Source organism: Macaca mulatta, chromosome 20, assembly GCF_049350105.2.
Source record: "Macaca mulatta isolate MMU2019108-1 chromosome 20, T2T-MMU8v2.0, whole genome shotgun sequence".
NCBI lineage: Eukaryota > Metazoa > Chordata > Mammalia > Primates > Cercopithecidae > Macaca > Macaca mulatta.
In genome coordinates, this window is record NC_133425.1 from 52,236,941 (window position 1) to 52,254,715 (window position 17,775).

The 17,775-nt window shown below is 51.0% G+C and overlaps 2 protein-coding genes and 1 long non-coding RNA gene across 7 annotated transcripts; all 3 read right to left on the minus strand.

The window, feature by feature from the left end:
• Positions 1-583: 583 nt before the first annotated feature.
• On the minus strand, positions 584-1,792 carry LOC144338046 (uncharacterized). Its single transcript, XR_013411807.1, has 3 exons — positions 1,719-1,792; positions 1,049-1,114; positions 584-715 (listed from the first exon to the last, which is right to left on the minus strand). It is a non-coding gene; the product is annotated as an uncharacterized LOC144338046 (long non-coding RNA).
• Positions 1,793-6,094: 4,302 nt separating this feature from the next.
• On the minus strand, positions 6,095-7,146 carry LOC701928 (metallothionein 1-like). 3 transcript variants are annotated; one of them, XM_015126206.3, is made up of 4 exons: positions 7,126-7,146; positions 7,048-7,054; positions 6,702-6,767; positions 6,095-6,186 (listed from the first exon to the last, which is right to left on the minus strand). In XM_015126206.3, exons 1-4 carry the CDS (start codon positions 7,144-7,146, stop codon positions 6,095-6,097), a joined length of 186 nt encoding a protein of 61 aa, XP_014981692.2. The 3 variants fall into 3 exon arrangements, with proteins under 3 accessions (XP_014981692.2, XP_014981690.2, XP_001092916.3); XM_015126204.3 differs by lacking the exon at positions 7,048-7,054 and having other exon boundaries at positions 6,702-6,775; positions 7,124-7,146; XM_001092916.4 differs by lacking the exon at positions 7,048-7,054 and having other exon boundaries at positions 6,702-6,770; positions 7,122-7,146.
• Positions 7,147-10,767: 3,621 nt separating this feature from the next.
• On the minus strand, positions 10,768-15,068 carry LOC709273 (metallothionein 1A-like). 3 transcript variants are annotated; one of them, XM_001097779.5, is made up of 4 exons: positions 12,548-12,619; positions 12,090-12,163; positions 11,526-11,591; positions 10,768-10,991 (listed from the first exon to the last, which is right to left on the minus strand). In XM_001097779.5, the coding sequence occupies exons 1-4, from the start codon at positions 12,562-12,564 to the stop codon at positions 10,900-10,902; spliced, it is 249 nt and encodes an 82-aa protein (XP_001097779.4). In that variant the 5' UTR covers positions 12,565-12,619; the 3' UTR covers positions 10,768-10,899. The 3 variants fall into 3 exon arrangements, with proteins under 3 accessions (XP_001097779.4, XP_028696707.1, XP_001093145.2); XM_028840874.2 differs by lacking the exons at positions 11,526-11,591; positions 12,090-12,163; positions 12,548-12,619 and adding exons at positions 14,311-14,376; positions 14,969-15,068; XM_001093145.5 differs by lacking the exons at positions 10,768-10,991; positions 11,526-11,591; positions 12,090-12,163; positions 12,548-12,619 and adding exons at positions 13,724-13,962; positions 14,311-14,376; positions 14,969-15,068.
• Between the last annotated feature and the right edge of the window lie 2,707 nt (positions 15,069-17,775).

Sequence of the window (17,775 nt, forward strand, 5' to 3'; positions counted from 1 at the left end):
TTGAACTCCCAACCTCAGGTGATCCACCCACCTCGGCCTCCCAAAGTACTGGGATTATAGGCGTGAGCCGCCACGCCCAGCCTCCTATTATAATCTTAAAGGAATCGTTTTTAGCTGAAGAAGTGATCTGAGACAGGGAACCTGATTTTCCTCAGGGCACTCAGAGTGTAAGGTGATAGCACATGGTCCCGGCACCCAGGTCTCTGGACTCTTAATGCAATCACACATACCAGCTCTCTTGAGTATGGGGTCCCCTATTTCCAAGCATGCAAAGAAAACCAGAGCCAGAAGAAGTCAACAACTTTTATTATCAGTCACATATTTCATAAAAGAGAGACAAATACAGTAAATGGGTCGTGGCTGTCTGGAAAAAATGCCAAGTTTATATAGGTCGCTCTTTCTACATCTGAGAGCAGGGCTGTCCCGGCATCAGGCACAGCAGTTGCACTTGTCCGACGCCCCTTTGCAGATGCAGCCTTGGGCATGGCACAGCCCATGGGGCAGCAGGAGCAGCAGCCCAGGGAAGAAGGGGAGAGTGAGAGGTCACAGCAGACTTGACCTGAGACCTCCCTGCTCCAACAGAGGCCTGGCTCAAGCCCTGCCTCCAGCCCCAGAGGACCCTTAGTGCAGGCTGGCATTGCTCTGTCAGGAGTCAACTGGTGGATCTTTGGGGTGAGGGTCTTCCAGTGAAAAAGCTGCCCAGCACAACCTACACCTGGGAGAGAACAGAAGACTGGAGAGGCAGTGACCTGGGCACAGGGACAAAGGAAAGCCAGTTCCCCAGAACCATATGCTTAAGTGAGGAAAGTCCTGATGTGTCAGGTCTGTGCTTGGCAGGTTAGTGCACGGGCATGCCCTCAGTTTCCCCATTTTAAGAATGAAAGTTGGAAATCAACTATCTTGTGTTTTTCCAGCTGTGATCCTGAATCTCTTGCCAGAAAGGGGATGTGGGAAGCTGGTCACTGTCCTGCTCCTGCCTGCTGAGCTCTGGGGTCCCTCCTCTGACTCTGCCCAGTCCCCCGATTCCCACGGAAGGCCCCACACTCACTCTTCTGGCAGGAGGTGCATGTGCGCTCTTTGCATTTGCAGGAGCCAGCACAGGTGCAGGACGCAGCTGCAGGGAAGAGAAAAAGGCAGTGAGTAGTGTGTGTGGTGCAGGGTTAGGAGCAGGCCCTCAGCATCCTCCTATTCAGTGCACAGGAAACCTGGTACCTAGTTCTGCTCAGGCACACGGAAGCCCAGCCCCACCTTTTCTCCACACAGGCTCGGATGGGCAGGCGCCCTCTTTTTCGTACCACATGGGGACTTCAGTGGGGAATCTTGAAGAAGCAATGTCTCCCACCTCCCTACTAGCCCAGGCAGCTCAAATGCTGGACAGAGCACTGGGTCCCAGCTCAGCACACCTCTGGCCTATCGGTGACCTGGAGCAGGGGCAGTTTTGAGCCTCATTCTTCTCACCTTAGAAATGGGAGGCGCTGGGACAATGGTAATGTTCTTAGTGATAATAATAAAGGTACTTGGTAAGATAAAAAGCACCAGAAGTACAAAGTAAAATAATCCACTTTAGGTAGAGCTCAAAATGCACCTGCCTCCTGCCACAGGAACATTCTATCCTTTGGCATGAAAATGGAGATCCTAAGGCCCTGAAACCCAGCATCCTTTATCAGTGGTGCAGGAGCAGTTGGGGTCCATCTGGAGACCAGGTGAGGCTGCAGTACCTAAGCCAGAGGCGAAGAAGCAGGCAAGCCGGTGGGAGGCGGAACAGAGCTCAGGAGCCACCGCTGGCTTTGCAGTGAGGGAGGAGTGCCGGGCGCAGAGGCCCCGCCCCAGGTCTGGCCCCCGCTCCCGCAGTGTCAGAGGCGCCCTAGGGTTCACGGCCAGGCTGTGCGCAGCATGCGGCCCGGTGCCGGATCCTCCCTAGCGCAGCCCGTGGGCACCCTGGGGGCGGCCCTTTGACTCCTGCTTGCTTTGCAAGGGTTGTGCTCCCGGCAGTAGGCGGAGTCCCTACTATAATCCCGGCCCACCGGAATTTCCCGGGGATTGGGGTCCACGCCTGCCCCTGAGCGGTCCGGGAACCCAGCCTCAGGTGGTCGCGGTATCCCCAGCCCATAACCCGCACCAGTGACTTGAACTTCGCCTCTGTGGGAGCCTGTGTGCTACCCCAGCCTAGTGCTCATGTCCCTAGATAGGACCCAGGCGGAAAGTGCAGCGAGGGAATTGTGTGCAGAGGACCAGCCTCCCATGTGACCTTTGTCTCACCTGCATTGCCAGCCAAGTCCTTTGGCCATGTTCGTCTTGTTCACAGCAACAGAGCAGACACAAGGCTCTGCCTCCTTCCCTTCCATTGCCCACTCCTGGGAAGGTGATGGGCACATTTGTCCAAGTCCTCTTTTGCTTTAACTTCTTGGGGCTTCCCACAGCCTCGCTGGTCCACCAAGCCCAAGGATGGAGCTTCCCAAAACTTGGAATGTTCCCAAGGGAGCGATCTTTTCCCTGATGTGCTCACCCTTGCATTAAATTAAGAAGCATGAAAAGTGGTTGTTACTCTCAGAATTCTTTTTTTTTTTTTTTTTTTTGAGACGGAGTCTCGCTCTGTCGCCCAGGCTGGAGTGCAGTGGCGCGATCTCGGCTCACTGCAAGCTCTGCCTCCCGGGTTCACGCCATTCTCCTGCCTCAGCCTCCCGAGTAGCTGGGACTACAGGCGCCCACAACCGCGCCCGGTTAATTTTTTGTATTTTTAGTAGAGACGGGGTTTCACCGTGGTCTAGATCTCCTGACCTTGTGATCCGCCCGCCTCGGCCTCCCAAAGTGCTGGGATTACAGGCGTGAGCCACCGCGCCCGGCCTACTCTCAGAATTCTTAACTGTTACAGAGCTTTTAGTCTCAGCCAGACCCTGTTTAGTCACTTTGGCTATTTGAACCCTCACAGCAACCCTCAAGGGGAATACTCTTTATAACAGCGTGTTACTAACTGGACGGCAACACAAGGAGATAAATAATTAGCCCAGGACAGAGGGTGGAAGTGTTGCCGCGGGTCTCAATCCACTCAGCTTTTCAAGGCAAAGACATCAATAATGCAACTTCTCTTTGGCCTGGGTATGTCTTCAGCACCTCTTTATTGCTTGAAATCTTTAAACAAAAACAAATGTCAAGATCAATCCAGAGGGCAACAGAAGTGATACAGAGGGATACGTATAATTGTGTGGCTACCTTCCATGTCTGCAAGGTGAGACTGATTCTTATTTTCTTTTCTTTTTTTTTTTTTTTTTTGAGACGGAGTCTTGCTCTGTCCCCCAGGCTGGAGTGCAGTGGCCGGATCTCAGCTCACTGCAAGCTCCTCCTCTCGGGTTCACGCCATTCTCCTGCCTCAGCCTCCCGAGTAGCTGGGACTACAGGCACCCGCCACTTCGCCCGGCTAGTTTTTTGTATTTTTTAGTAGAGACGGGGTTTCACTGTGTTAGCCAGGATGGTCTCGATCTCCTGACCTCATGATCCGCCCGTCTTGGCCTCCCAAAGTGCTGGGATTACAGGCTTGAGCCACCGCGCCCGGCCGATTCTTATTTTCAGTAGTGTCAAAGAGTTTGCTTTTTCTATAAATGCATTAAGGAAATATGATAGTTTAAAAGAAAATGTTATGGAAAATAACAGCACAGGTGTTGGCAGAAATGACAAGAATCCTTTTGCATCTGTTATGCAGACAGGGACTGTCTTGCTCATGGCTTTACATATGCAGCGTGGATTCCAATTTGTGGATGGGGAGGGGTCCCTCTCTGGTCCACAGGTCATATGCTCATGTTATTGATGGGAACAACATGGGACATACAGCTAAGCCCACCAGGACTGGCTTATTTGTCTGGAAATATAAAATGTTCCTGTGCTATGAATAAAGGTAATAAAATCATAGCTATTACAGACTACTTGCTAAAGGCTATATTAAGTTCTCTATATGAATTAACTGATTTGTTCCTACCAGCCAGACCCTGTTATTATGCACAGGAACAGGGTAGGAGCCTGAACCACAGAGAGGTTGTGTCACCCAGGTATAAATGACACACCTGAAATTTACACTCATGTAATGTCATTCCTTCAACCGCCACCCTATGTCACTATGTCATGTAAAACACAAGGACACGAAAAACCTGGCACAGGGACAGCAGAGAGAAGAGTAATGAGTTGGTAGTCAATCTCTCTTCATAGCTCTTAACCTCCCTGAGCTTCAGTGTGCCATCTATCCAGTCAGGGCACAACTGAGTCAACTAACCAAAGGTCCTTCCAGCTAAGAACTGTGACAGGCAGAGCTCAGCATCCACTTACATGATGATCTGCCAGCTCTGGAGAGGGCGTGAGGACAGCTGTACCCTAAGTTCCTCTATACCTGTAGTGCTGGGTCATGTGACCTTGGGCAGGTTCTTAAGTACTCTGGAGGACAGTGTCCCCTGCATGGAGAGCCTCTGCACACACTGTCTCTCTGGTTTGTATGAAGATCAAATGACTTGAAGGGTGGGAAAGGCTTGTTCTCTTTCCAAATGCTGGAGCAGTGTCTTATGCTGGAGAATTGGTGCAGGAGGTCATCCACATATCCTTAAGACCAGATCAGCAAGACTCCAAACCCATTCCCAACTTCCAGTCCACAGTCATGCTTCCAAGGAACTGGACCTTTCCCAAGGAGCTTGATGGGATCTAACAGGATTCTCTGTCTGGGAAGTCCATGTGGACAAATGATTATATCAGCATTCTTCATTGAGTCCTAGCCAGGTCCGAGGCAACTATCACATTTCATCCCAATGTAGAGATATAATCTTCTTTCTACAAATGAGTAAATGAAGCCTCAGAGGGGTTAAGCACCTTGCCCAGGTCACATAGCCAGTAAGGGATGAAGTGGGCTGTGAACCTGCTTGTGTGACACCAAAACGCCTGTACTTTGCCCAGGCTGCTTTCTCTTCTTGTTTTATTTTAATTTTTTGTTTTACATAGAGAGAAGTTCTTACTATGTTAGCCAGGCTGGTCTGAAACTTCTGGCCTCAGGCAATCCTCCTGCCTTGGCTTGAGCAGAGCATGATGTGAGCCATCGAAGTGGTGTGAGCCACTGTACCTGGCCAGACTACCTTCCGAAATCCCCTCTTCACAAAGCACCTTTAGGCCAGCATGGTGCTTACTCTTGGGCCAGGTGACTCCTCTTCCACTTTAAATGACAAATAGCAATTCCCTCACCAAATAGCCAAATAACTAACAGTTGCCATGAAGTACAAAACACCTAGGGCCTTCCTCCTTCCTACTGAATATCACTGTACCTTACAAAAGATGTGAAGCGTTAGTATTTTATTTTTCCTGTTATTTTGTTCTTCCTGTCTGTTTTGAGATTTCCTTGTTGAACATAAAAAATGAACTTTCTCTTTTTATTTTTCATACTTATTCATTCTATTTTATCTCACCAAAGCGTAGGTCTATGACTGATTCCTGTGCCCTCATATCATCTGGCATGATGCTCTTACATTTTTTTTTTTTTTTTTTTTTTTTTTTTTTTTGAGACGGAGTCTCGCTCTGCCGCCCAGGCTGGAGTGCAGTGGCCGGATCTCAGCTCACTGCAAGCTCCGCCTCCCGGGTTCACGCCATTCTCCTGCCTCAGCCTCCCGAGTAGCTGGGACTACAGGCGCCCGCCACCTCGCCCGGCTAGTTTTTTGTATTTTTTAGTAGAGACGGGGTTTCACCGGGTTAGCCAGGATGGTCTCGATCTCCTGACCTCGTGATCCACCCGTCTCGGCCTCCCAAAGTGCTGGGATTACAGGCTTGAGCCACCGCGCCCGGCCGATGCTCTTACATTTTTAGCTAGGAAACTGACCTGAGACAGGTGACCCGAGTTGTCTTAAGGCCCTCGACTTATAGGATGATCCCAGTTCTGCTGGGTCTGAGGTCTCTTATTTCAGGACACCCCTCAAAAAATTCAGAGGCAGAATAAGGCCAACAATGTTTATTATCATTCCCATATTTCACTTAAGAAAACAGACATAGTAAATGGGTTAGGTTTGTATTTAAAAAACAAACTAGGTTTGCAGGGGTTGTGTTATTTACATCTGGGCACAGGGCTGTCCCAACATCAGGCGCAGCAGCTGCACTTCTCCGATGCCCCTTTGCAGACACAGCCCTGGGCACGTTTGGCACAGCCCACGTGGCAGCAGGAGCAGCAGTCTGGGGAAGAAGGGGAGAGTGAGAGATCAGAGCAGGCTTGACCAGGGATCTCCCTGACCCAACAGAGGCCAGTCTGAAGCTGTGCCTCCAGCCCCAAAAGATGCTTAGTTCAGGATGGCATTGCTCTGTCAGGAGATAACTCCTGGATCTTTGGGGTGAGGGTCTTGCCATGAAAAAGCTACCCACCCTTCCTGTGCCCAGGACAGGGTAGAGAACTCAAGAGGGAGTGACATGCGCTTTGCAGTAAAAGGAGGGACAGTCTCCTAAGTGAGGAAAGTCCTCAAGTATCAGGCCTGGGCGTGGCCGGCTGGTGTGCTCTCTTGGTGTCCCCATGGTAAGAATAAAGATTGGGGATTAACCATCTCTGGTATTCTTCCGGCTGTGATCCTAAGTCATTTGCTGAAGCAAGAGGATGTGGGAAGTTCGTCATTGGTCTGCTCCTGCCTGTGGAGATCTGGGATCCTTCCTCTGACTCTGCCCAGATGCCAGATTCCCAAGGAAGGCCCCACAATCACTCTTCTTGCAGGAGGTGCATTTGTACTTTTTGCATTTGCAGGAGCTGGCACAGGTGCAGGAGTCACCTGCAAGGAAGAAAAAGGCAGTGAGCAGCGAGTGTTGTGTGCCTCCCATCCACCTCAGGCAGCTCAATGCTGGACAGAGCACTGGGTCCTAGTTCAGCACATCTTTGGCCTTCAGGGTGACCTGCAGCCGGGCAGTTTTCAGCCTCAGTCCTCTCTCCTCAGAAATGGGAGGCACTGGGAAGACCGCAATGTCCTAAGTGGTGATGAAGGCGCTTGGCGGCGAGAAAGCTTGAGAAGTGCAAAGCAAAGGAGTCCACTTTAGGAAGAGCTCAAAATGCACCTGCCTCCTGCCCCAAGGGTGCTCTATTCTGTGGTATGAAAATGAAGATCCTAACACCGGAAACCAAGCATCCTTGGCGCAGGAGCAGCTGGGGTCCATTTGGAGATCAGGTGAGGCTGGAGTTCCTAAGCCAGAGGTGAAAAAACAGGGGGGCCCGTGGGAGCCGGAACAGATCCCAGGAGTAGGCCGCCTGACTTTACAGTCAGTTCAGGGCGCAGGGTGTAGAGGCCTGGCCCCAGCTCTCACAACTGCCCAGCGCAGTGTCAGCACCGCCCAGGGTTCAGGGCCGGACTGTGAGCACCAGGCGGGCGGGCGCAGGATCCTCCTTAACATGACTGGTGCACACTTCGGGGGCGGCCCTTTGGCTCACGCTCACTCTGGAGGGGCTGTGCTCCTGGTGGTACGCGGCGTCCGGCTGTAATCCCGGTCCTCCCGAATTTCCCGGAGATTGCACTCCATTCCTGCCCTGGGCGGTCCGGGAACCCAGCCTCAGGTGGTCGCGGTATCTCCACCCCAGCAGCCCGCATCAGTGACCTGAGCTTCGCCTCTGTGGGAGTCCATGTGCTACCCCAGCCTAGTGCTCCTGTCCCTAAATAGGACCTAGACGGGAAGCACAGCGAGGGAGTTGTGTGCAGAGGACCAGCCTCCCATGTGACCTTCCACCCACCTGCATAGTCACCCAGGTCCTTTGGCTTCACTTGTCCTCTTCACAGCAACAGGCCAGACACAGGGCCCAGCCTCCCTCCCTTCCATTCTCCATTCCTGAGGGGGCGATGGGCATATTTAAGTCCTCTTTGGCTTTAACTTCTTTTGGGCTTCCCGCAGCCTAGCTGGCCCACCAAGACTAAGGACATCCAAAGCTTGGGAGGTCACAAGGGAGGGCTCTTTGCCCTGATGTGGTGACCCTGCATTAAATTAAGAAGCAGGAAAAGTGCTTACTTCCCTTTCAGAATTCCTGACTATTGCAGAGCTTTTGGTCTCGGCCAGACCCTGTTTAGTCACTTTGGCTACTTGAACCCTCTCAGCAACCCTCAAGGGGAATACTCTTTACAATGGCATCTTACTAATCAGACGACGACAACACAAGGAGAAAAGTAACCAGCCCAGGACAGAGGGTGGAAGTGCTGAGGAAAGAGAATAGGCTCTGGTGGCAGTGAACCTAAAACTGACTCACAGTTTTTCTAGAACTAAACCAAAAGGAAAACCCCAGCTTTCTACACCCAAGTAACAAAATGACCAAAGGCTACTTCGTTTGCAACCCCTCTCCCCTTTGTCTGCATGGCAGATGAGAAATTGAAAGTGCCTCTGATTTGTCCCTTATGACAACCAATTGGACTGCCTTGGACTACCTCTTCATTTGCATAGCAGTAACTTTGTAACTTCACTTCAGCTTCTAATTGGTTGCTTTCTGCCATCAGTCAGATAGGGGGCCACTACTTCATGTACATAGGGAGTACACTAAATAACTAATGGGAAACCTCTGGAGGATATTTAAACCATAGAAAATTCTATAACCAGGCCCTTGAGCCACTTGCTGGGGCTAGCTCCCACCCTGTGCAGTATACTTTTGTTTCCAATAAATCTCTGCTTTTGTTGCTTCATTCCTTCCTTACTTTGTGCATTTGTCAAATTCTTTGTTCGAGGTGCTGAGAACCTGGACGCCCTGCGCTGGTAACAGTGGTGCTGTGGGTCTCAATCCAGGCAGCTTTTCAAGGGAAAGAGGTCAAGGGCAAAGCTTCCCTTTGGCCTGGGTATGTCTTCAGCACCTCTTTACTGCTTGAAATCTTCAAACATAAACAAATGTCCAGGTCAATTCTGAGAGTGACAGAGGGAGGTATACGTAACTTTATGGCTGCGTTCCATATCTGCAAGTGGGACTGACTCTTTTTCTCAGTAGTGTCAAAGAGTTTGCTTTTCCTATAAATATATTAAAGAAATATGATTACCTAAGAGAAAATGTTAAAGAAAATAACAGCGCAGGTTATAGCAGAAATGGCAGGAATCCTTTTGCATCTGTTATGCAGACAGGGACTGTCTTGCTCATGGCTTTATGTATCCAGTATGGATCCTTATTTGTGGACTAGTGGAGGACTCTCTCTGGGCCACAGGTCATGCGCTCCTGTTATTGATGAGAACAACATGGGACACACAACTAAGCCCACTAGGCCTGGCTTTTGTTTAGAAGTAGAAAAGTATCCCTATGCTATGAATAAAGATTAAAATCAAAGCTATTACAGACTACTCAACACAAGCCAGGCACCATTTTAAGTTCTTTACATGTTTTAAGTGATTTGCTCCCACCAGCAGACTCTATCATTATGTTAATTCACAGTTGAGGAGACTGAGCCACAGAGAGGTGGTGTCACTGTCATATAAACGATACAGCTGGGATTTGCATTCATGCATGCTGACTGCATCATGGTGCCCTCAACAACCATCCTATGTCACCGTGTCATGTAAAACCCAAGGACACTGAAAGTCTGGCACAGAGACGGCAGTGGGAAGGGCACTGAGCTAGCAGTGTATCCCTCTGCATAGCTCTGTGACCTCTCAGCCTCAACATGCCATCGCACCCATCAGAGGCACAGCTGCACTCACTGACCAAGGGCCCTTCTAGCTCTGAATTGTGACAGACAGTTCTACAAAGGAAGAAGTGGGACTCAGAGAGGTTGAGCAACCTGCCTAGGTCTCACAGCCCAGGACAGAGGTGGTGAAGTGGGCGGTTCAACAAGACTGCCCTGACCCTGATCCCCATGCTCTTTGCACAGGCTACCTTCTGGAGCGCTTTCTTCAAAAGGGGCACCTGCAGGCCAGCATGGTCCTGATTCCTGGGCCGCTTGACACCTTTTCTTCTTTGAACATCAAATAGCAATTCCCGCAACAAATGGCCAGAGGAACTAATTGCTGCCATTAATTACATGTTACCTGGGGCCCTACTCCTTCCTAGTGACCACCACCACAATTTAGAAACTGCATAATAGGCCATCACCTCCGCATAGACAGACTCAAAGGACTTCATCCGGAACTAATCCTTCTCTGTACTCCATCTTGCTGGGAGGATCCTGGGTAATTTCCTACACTCCGCCAGTTACTTTGCTTGCCTGAATTAACCAAGGGCTGGAATTGAAGGAGGAACAGATTTCAGCCTGACCTAGGGAGAAACTTCTGAAGTTTCAGAGCTAAGTCACAACATGGAGCTCTCAGAGATACTGAGAATCACATCAGAGATCCTGGAGAGGCCAAGACTGATGGTTCCATGTGGGGATGGCCTGGCTGGTGCTGTTGAAGGCGTGTGACGCACATACTGGGGCCAGTCTGTGAACTGTTTCCAGTCTGAAATATACACCCTAGAACAAATGTGTAATTTTATTTTTCCTATTTTGTCTTCCATATATTTATTGAAATTTTCCTATTCAATATAAAAAATGAATTTGGTGTTTTTTTCTTTTTGTCATACTAATAGATTTTATCTTACCAAAGCTTAAGTCTGTGACAGATTCCTGTGGCGTTATATCACCTGTCACCATGCTCTTACATTTCTATTTAAGAAACTGACCTGAGGCAGGTGCCTATTTGCCTTAAGGCCCTCAGTGTGTAAGGTGATAGGACAAGGTGCCAGCACCCAGGTCTCTGGATCCTCAATGCAATCCACTGTCCCAGCTCTGTTAGGTATGGAGTCCCCTATTTCCAAGGCACACAAAGAAAACAGAGCCAGCATTAAGTCAACAATTTTATTATCATTCACATATTTCATAAAAAAACAATACAGTAAATGGGTCAGGGTTGTATGGAATAAATTCCATGTTTGTGCAGGTCACTTTTTCTACATCTTCTAGCAGGGCCTTCCCGACATCAGTCGCAGCAGCTACACTTCTCTAATGCCCCTTTACAGATGCAGCCCTGGGCACACTTGGCACAGCTCACGGGGCAGCAGGAGCAGCAGCCTGGGGAAGAAGGGAGAGCGAGAGGTCAGACCAGACTTGACCAGGGACTTCCCTGCCCTCAAACAGGCCTGGCTCAAGCTCTGTCCCCAGCCCCAGAGGACACTTAGTTCAGGATGGCATGCACTGTTGGAGATGGGCGATAAGTGGTGGACCTTTTGAGTGAGGGTCTTCTGTGAAGAGCTTCTTATCCACATCTGAGCCCCAGACCCGGCAGAAGGCTGGAGAGGCAGTGACTGGGGTTATCAAGGGCAAAGGAAGGCTGGCTCCCCAGAACCATACACTTAGGTGAGGAAAGTCTATAGGTGTCATGTCTGTGCTTGGCAGGCTGGTGCACTCTCTTGGCCTTAGTTTGTCTATTTTAAGAATGAAATTTGGGAATCAATCATGTCTAAAGATCTGGCTCTGATCCGGAATCAGTTGTTGGGGAAGGGGAGATGGGAAATTGACCGCTGGCCTACTCCTGCCTGCTGAGCTCTGGGTTCCTGCCTCTGACTTGGCTCAGCCCCAGATTCCTGGACATGGCCCCGCACTCACTCTTCTTGCAGAATGTGCATTTGCACTCTTTGCACTTGCAGGACTCAGTGCAGGTGCAGGAGCCACCTGCAAGGAAGAGAAAAAGGCAGTGAATTTGATAAAGACAGCAGCAGTTGGTCAACAAATATTCCCAGCTGAGTGCATTGCCAGGCCTGATAGATAGATAGCTCCTGTTGGACTCAGGGCACCATGAAGCCTGACCTTACTTCTATCTCTAGAGGCTAGGATGGGCTTTATGTCCTTAATCCTGAAAAGACAACAACCCCTGTCTCCTATCCACCCCAGGAACGGCACAGTGTATTGGGGCTCAGCCTAGCAGCCCCCGACTACCTGAGTGACTCGGAGCAGGAGAATTATGAGCCTGAGTTCTCTCGCCTCTGAAATGGGAGGTATTAGAATAGGAATGTTCTAGGGGTGATGAAGGCACGGAGAGGAAAAGCACTAGATCAATGAAATAAATGGCTCCACTTAGCTAGAACTCAAAAAACACCTCTACTCCTAGGGGCATCGATCCTGTGGCGGGGAAATAGGTACCCTAAGGACCAGAAACCCAGGATCCCTTACCAGTGGTGCAGGAGCAGTTGGGGTCCATTTCGAGCCGTGGAGAGGTTGGAGATCCCAAGCAAGAAGTTGAGAGCCTATAAGGCACACGTGGAAGGCGTGGTGGAGCCCCACAGCCAGGGGCTGCTTTAATAGTCAGGGGAAGAGGGCCGGGAGCAAAGGCCCCGCCCCGCGCTTGCACCCGCCCCGATGAGTCCGCCCCGCCCGAGGTCCTGGGCTGGGCTGTGCGCAGTAGAAGGGTCAGGCGCACAGTTCCCTGAGTAGCGCTGGGTGCCGACCGCGGGACCACCCCCGCTCCCCGCTTTGGCGCACCGCTAACGGGCTTTGCGCCCGGGGTACGCGGTCTCCCCGAGGTACCAGCCGCTTTTCCCAGTTTCCCCAAAGTTGCCTTCCACCCTAGTCCCCGCGCGTTCCGGGAACCCAGCTTGGCGTCTCGTTAGTCTCCCCCCAACCCCTCGCACCGTTTTGAGCTCGGCATGTCCAGAAGTCTGTGTGCAGCCACAGCCTCCCGCTCCGGCTCCCGGATCGGCGGAGTGCGGAGTGGGGACCGGGCGGTAGCGAGCTAGTCGTGTGCAGAGCTCCCGCCACCAAGGTGATTTTTGTTTCTCCTCGCCCGCGCCTTGCCTGTCCCTGTCCACACCTAGGTCCCTCGGACCTGCTCCTCCGTACACATTAACACGGGGAACACGGGTCGGCCTCTCTCTCGCTTCCATTCTCCTCTCCTGAGAGGATGTGGGGGCACATTTATCCAGGACCTCCTTTGCAAATAAACCTCCATGCTCCCCACAGCCTAGCCAGGCTCCCCACTACCGGTTGGCAGTTCTGGACATGTGGGAAACCCCCAAAATGAGACGATTTCATGTGATGTGCTGACCCTGCTTTAAATTTAAAAGCAAGATGGGGGAGGTAGCAGGAAGCTGTAGTCCAGGCTACTTAGGAGGCTGAGGCGGAAGGATCACCTGAGCCCAGGAGTAGGAGTCCTGCCTGGACAACGCAGGGAGTCAACGTCTCTAAAAAAATAAAATAAAAAAGCAAGACATCCAGTTATTTCTCTTCAGTATACCTAAGGCATAACATTGAGTCTATACCTGTCCCTTTCTAATCACTTTCATTCATTCACAGCCAGCTGTGCAGTGACCCACCAGAGGAAGAACTCACCCTTCACTATGGGATGGCACCAAGCCGTTCTTTAGAGATCTGTCCTCAACCCTAAAACCTCCCACTAGGCCCCACCTGCAATATTGGAGGACACATTTCAACATGAGATTTGGCAGTGACAAAATATCTAAATCATAGCCCTCATGTAGGATTCAAGAAACTAGGAACTTGGGTTCCAGCACTATAGCCACTTTGAAGCCCAAAATCCAAGTGGATCTCAAGTTGTGGAGGAAAATCAGAAAATAAAAATAAGGGGTGAAGTTTCTGTGCCACACTGGGAATGAGACAAAGCGATCATGTATGGCCCCCACAGTGCAATACCATTTTACAGAAGTGTAAACTCAGTGAGGTAGCCTGGCTGGCCTGAAAGTTTTCACATTATTAGTGGCTCATATTTCCATCCAGAGCCTGGTATCTAAACTCGTGGTTTAACCCCCCACCCAAGTCCATTTTCTGTAAGACACACAAAGAAGACCAGATTAAGATTCAAGTCAAAATTGTTTTATTGCCATTCACATATTTAATATAAAAAGAAATGCAGAAAATGGCTCAGGATTGTATTAAAAAAAAAGACCCAGGCTGTGAAGTTTGCTCTATTTACATCTGGGAGCAGAGCTCTTCCCACATCAGGCACAGCAGCTGCACTTCTCCGACGCCTCTTTGCAGACGCAGCCCTGGGCACACTTGGCACAGCCCACGGGGCAGCAGGAGCAGCAGCCTGGGGAAGAAGGGGAGAGTGAGAGGCGGCAGTAGACTGGACCAGGTACCTCCCTGCCCCAATAGCAAGCCTGGCTCGAGCTCAGACGCCAGACCCAGAGGATGCTTTTTTGTGTGTGGCACAGCTCTGTTCTGAAACCACAGATGGTACAGTTGGGGTTTGTGTCCCAAGAGAAAAAGGTTTCCCTGCCCCATCTGAACTCAGGGCAGAAAGCATGGAGAGGGAACGACATGGCCAACAGGGGCAAAGGAAGCCCAGTTACCCAGAATCAGGCACTCAGTGTCAGCTTTGGGTTCCCTCCCAACCTTAGCCACAGCCCCAGATTCCTGGAGATGGCCCCTCACTCACTCTTCTTGCAGGAGGTGCATTTGCACTCTTTGCATTTGCAGGAGCCGGCGCAGGCGCAGGAGACATCTGCAGGGAAGAGAAAAACGCAGTGAGCAGTGAGTGAGATGCAGAAGGTACAGCAGTGGGTCAATGAGTCTCCAGTGCCCTCTCCTCTGTGCAGGGCCAGCCCTCAGAGCTCCTTTCTCACTCAGGACAGAGGAATAGAGGCCCCATGTCCTCCCCACTCACACTGGGAAACGCAAACACCCTCCTGTTTCACCCCACCAGGAAGGTCCCTGCTGCACACCCAACCCAGGAATACTGAGATTGCGAGCCACAACCTTCTGTCCTGAACTCTGAAGACTCTATGTCTCTAGCCCCCCATCCATCCTGATTGCTCAGAGCCTGGAGGAGAACATTGGTGCCCAGCCAGCAGGACCCTGACCAACTGGGTGATGTGAAGCAGGACTGCCTTGAGCCTCAGTATCCTTAACTCTGACTTAGAGGCCCAGCGGGGAGGGCAGTGCTCTCAGGGGCGTGATCAGAAAGAAAGCACCTAAGGAAGTAAAGGAGTCCCCTTCTGCTCAGAACTTAAAATGCGACCTCCTCAAACCCAGAGACCCTCTGAACTGGGGCTGGGAAATGGGAAACCCAGGGCGCAGAGTCGGGCTTCTCTTACCAGTGGCGCAGGAGCAGTTGGGGTCCATTTCGAGCCGCGGTGAGGCTGGAGATCTTAGCGAGAAATGTAGAGACAGCAAGGCGCACGTGGACGGCGTGGTGGAGCGCCACGGCCTGGGGCTGCTTTTCTATTCAGGGAAGGGGGCCGGGCGCAGAGGCCCTGCCTCGCGCTTGCACCCGCCCTGCTGGGTTCGCGCCGCCTGCGGTACTAGACTGGGCTGTGCGCAGCAGAAGGGCCGGGGGCACCATCTTCTGAGCTCCGCTGGGGAAGCGCCGCGGAACCGCCCCTTTGGAGCCGGTTCGCGCAGAGGGGCTGTGCGCCCGGCGGTACGCCCTGTCCCCGAGGTCCTGGCCGCCTCTCCCAGTTTCCTCGAAGTTGCCTTCCACCCTCCTCCCCGCAGGTTCCGGGACGCCAGCCTTGGCGACGGGAGCGTCTCCACCCCACCCCTCGCCCCGCCGTTTTCAGCTGGGCCTGTCCCGGAGTCCGGGTGCAGCCCTCCTGCTCCCGTCCCCGGATCGGCTGAGTGCGGAGCGGCGAGCCTGCGGTAGCGAGCGAGTTGTGTGCAGAGCACCCGCCACCGATGTGGCTTTCGTTTCTCCTCGTCCCCGCGCCTTGCCTGTCCCTGTCCACACCGCGGTTCCTCTGACCCGCTCCTCCGTACACAGCAACACCGGGAACACGGGTCGGCCTCTCTCTCCCGTCCATTCTCCTCGCCTGAGAGGATGTGTGGGCACATTTGTCCAGGTCCTCCTTTGCAGATAGGTCTCCATGCTCCCCACAGCCTAATGGGCCACCCCGACTGCCGGCTGGCAGTTCTGGACATGTGGGATGTCCCCAAAGAGAGATGACTTCAGATGACATGCAGACCCTGCTTTAAATTAAAAAGCAAGGTGGGGAAGGTGGTGGAAAGCTGTAGTCCCACCTACTTAGAAGGCTGAGGCGGGAGGATCACTTGAGTCGAGGAGTTCGAGTCCTGCCTAGTCCACATAGCAAGTCACTGTCTCTAAAAAAAATAAAAAGCAAGACATCCAGTTATTTCTCTTCAATATACCTGACTATTGCATGACATTGAGTCTGCACCAGTCCCTTTTTAATCATTCATTCTTTGAATCCTCACAGCAATTCTAAAGGGAAATACTAATTATGAACCCATTTTGCTAATCACAGGACTGCAAAGAAATGAGTCCAAGTAACTGGTCGTCACAGAAGTAAACAGTTGTGCACTGATTTAAATCCAGCCAGCCTCTTAATGGAAAGTGTCCATGATCAAGCCTTCCTTTAGCCCAGGTATGTCATCAACACTTCTCTATTGCTGGAAATTTTTTAAAAAACAGGGGCTGGCCCAGTGGCTCACACCTGTAATCCCACACTTAGGAAGGCCGAGGCTGATGGATCACCTGAGGTCAGAAGTTGGAGACCAGCCTGGCTAACATGGCAAAACCCTGTTTCCACTAAAAATACAAAAATTATCCTGGCTTGGTGGCAATTGCCTGTAATCCCGCTGCTCAGGAGGTTGAGGCAGGAAAATCACTTGAACCAGGGAGGCAGAGTTTGCAGCTTGGGCCATTTCACTGCAGCTGGGCGAAGAAGGTGAAACTCTGTCTCAAAAAATAGAGACAAAAAACCCCCAAATAAACAACAGGAAGCTACCAGCTCTAAGATGGACAGTGGCAAAAGCGATCCATAAGTGTAATACATACACACACACGCACACACACATTAATTTGGGGCTGTCTTCCATGTGTGGGACAAGATTGATTTTCACTTTCTCTGATGGAAAAGAGTTTGATTTTCATAAAGTATGTGTATGAAAGTATTAATCATTTCAGTGTAAAATATTAACTAAAAAATGGTGCAGGTGGTAACGGAAAGGACAGTCATTCTTCTGTATCTGACATGAAGCACAGAATCTTGCTCATAGCTTTATAACCCTAATGTTGATTACAATGTTATGGGAACACTGAATGGCTCTCTTTGGACCACAGGACATATACTCCTGTGGCAGATGAGAATAACAGGATACACAGTTGAGCACTCCAGGCCTTTGTGTGCAAATAAATAAATATCCCCTATGCGCCATAAAATGATAAAAAAAAAAAAAAAAAGCAACAGCTAATATTATAGACCCCACACCCCTCACACCATTCTAAGTTGCTTGTAGGCATTAAATCCTGGGCTGGGCTGTGCGCCGCAGAAGGGCCAGGGGACCCCTTTGGCGCCGGTTCACGCAGGAGGGGCTGTGTGCTCGTGTCCCTGAGGTCGCGGCTGCCTTTCCCAGTTTCCTTGAAGTTGCCTTCCACCCACCTCCCCGCGTGCTCTGGGATACCAGCCTTGGCTTCACAGGCGTCTCCTTTATACCTCCATAATACAGAGGTTAGTATTATGCCCCTTGTGCAGTGGAAGAGACTGAGCCATAGACAGGTTGTGTCATGCAGCTAAAAGTAACAGAGGTGGGATTTGCACTCATGCATGCTGACGGCAGCATCATATACTCACCCACCACCCTCTGCCACCAAGTTACATGAACGATAAGGACACAGAAAACCTAGCATAGAGGCAGCAATAGGAAGTGCACTCTGTGGACAGGAATGTCCCCCTGCACAGCTCTGTGACATCTCTGGGTTTCAGTTCTCATCTGTCAAGCCAAGAGTAACATTCGTTCATCCCAAAGAGTCTTCGTATCTTTGAACTAAGATAGGCAAGATTTAGCATCCAGTGGCATCATAATCTACCAGCTGTGGCCAGGGCCACAGACCAGGTGTAGCATACGTTCATTCATCCCTTGACTTCTGAGCTATGTGACGCTG

Bases quoted from the DNA above. Each gene is read 5' to 3' on its own strand.
- LOC701928 (XM_015126204.3), bottom strand. From the start codon at position 7,146: ATGGACCCCAGCTGCTCCTGCGC. The intron at 6,776-7,123 runs CAAGGATGCTTG...TGCCTTTTTCTT, and splicing joins GACCCCAGCTGCTCCTGCGC to CCTTGCAGGTGACTCCTGCA. The intron at 6,187-6,701 runs GTGATTGTGGGG...CTTCTTCCCCAG, and splicing joins ATGCACCTCCTGCAAGAAGA to ACTGCTGCTCCTGCTGCCAC.
- LOC709273 (XM_001097779.5), bottom strand. The intron at 11,592-12,089 runs GTAAGGGATCCT...TCTTCCTTGCAG, and splicing joins CAACTGCTCCTGCACCACTG to GTGGCTCCTGCACCTGCACT. The intron at 10,992-11,525 runs GTGAGTGCGGGG...CTTCTTCCCCAG, and splicing joins ATGCACATTCTGCAAGAAGA to GCTGCTGCTCCTGCTGCCCC.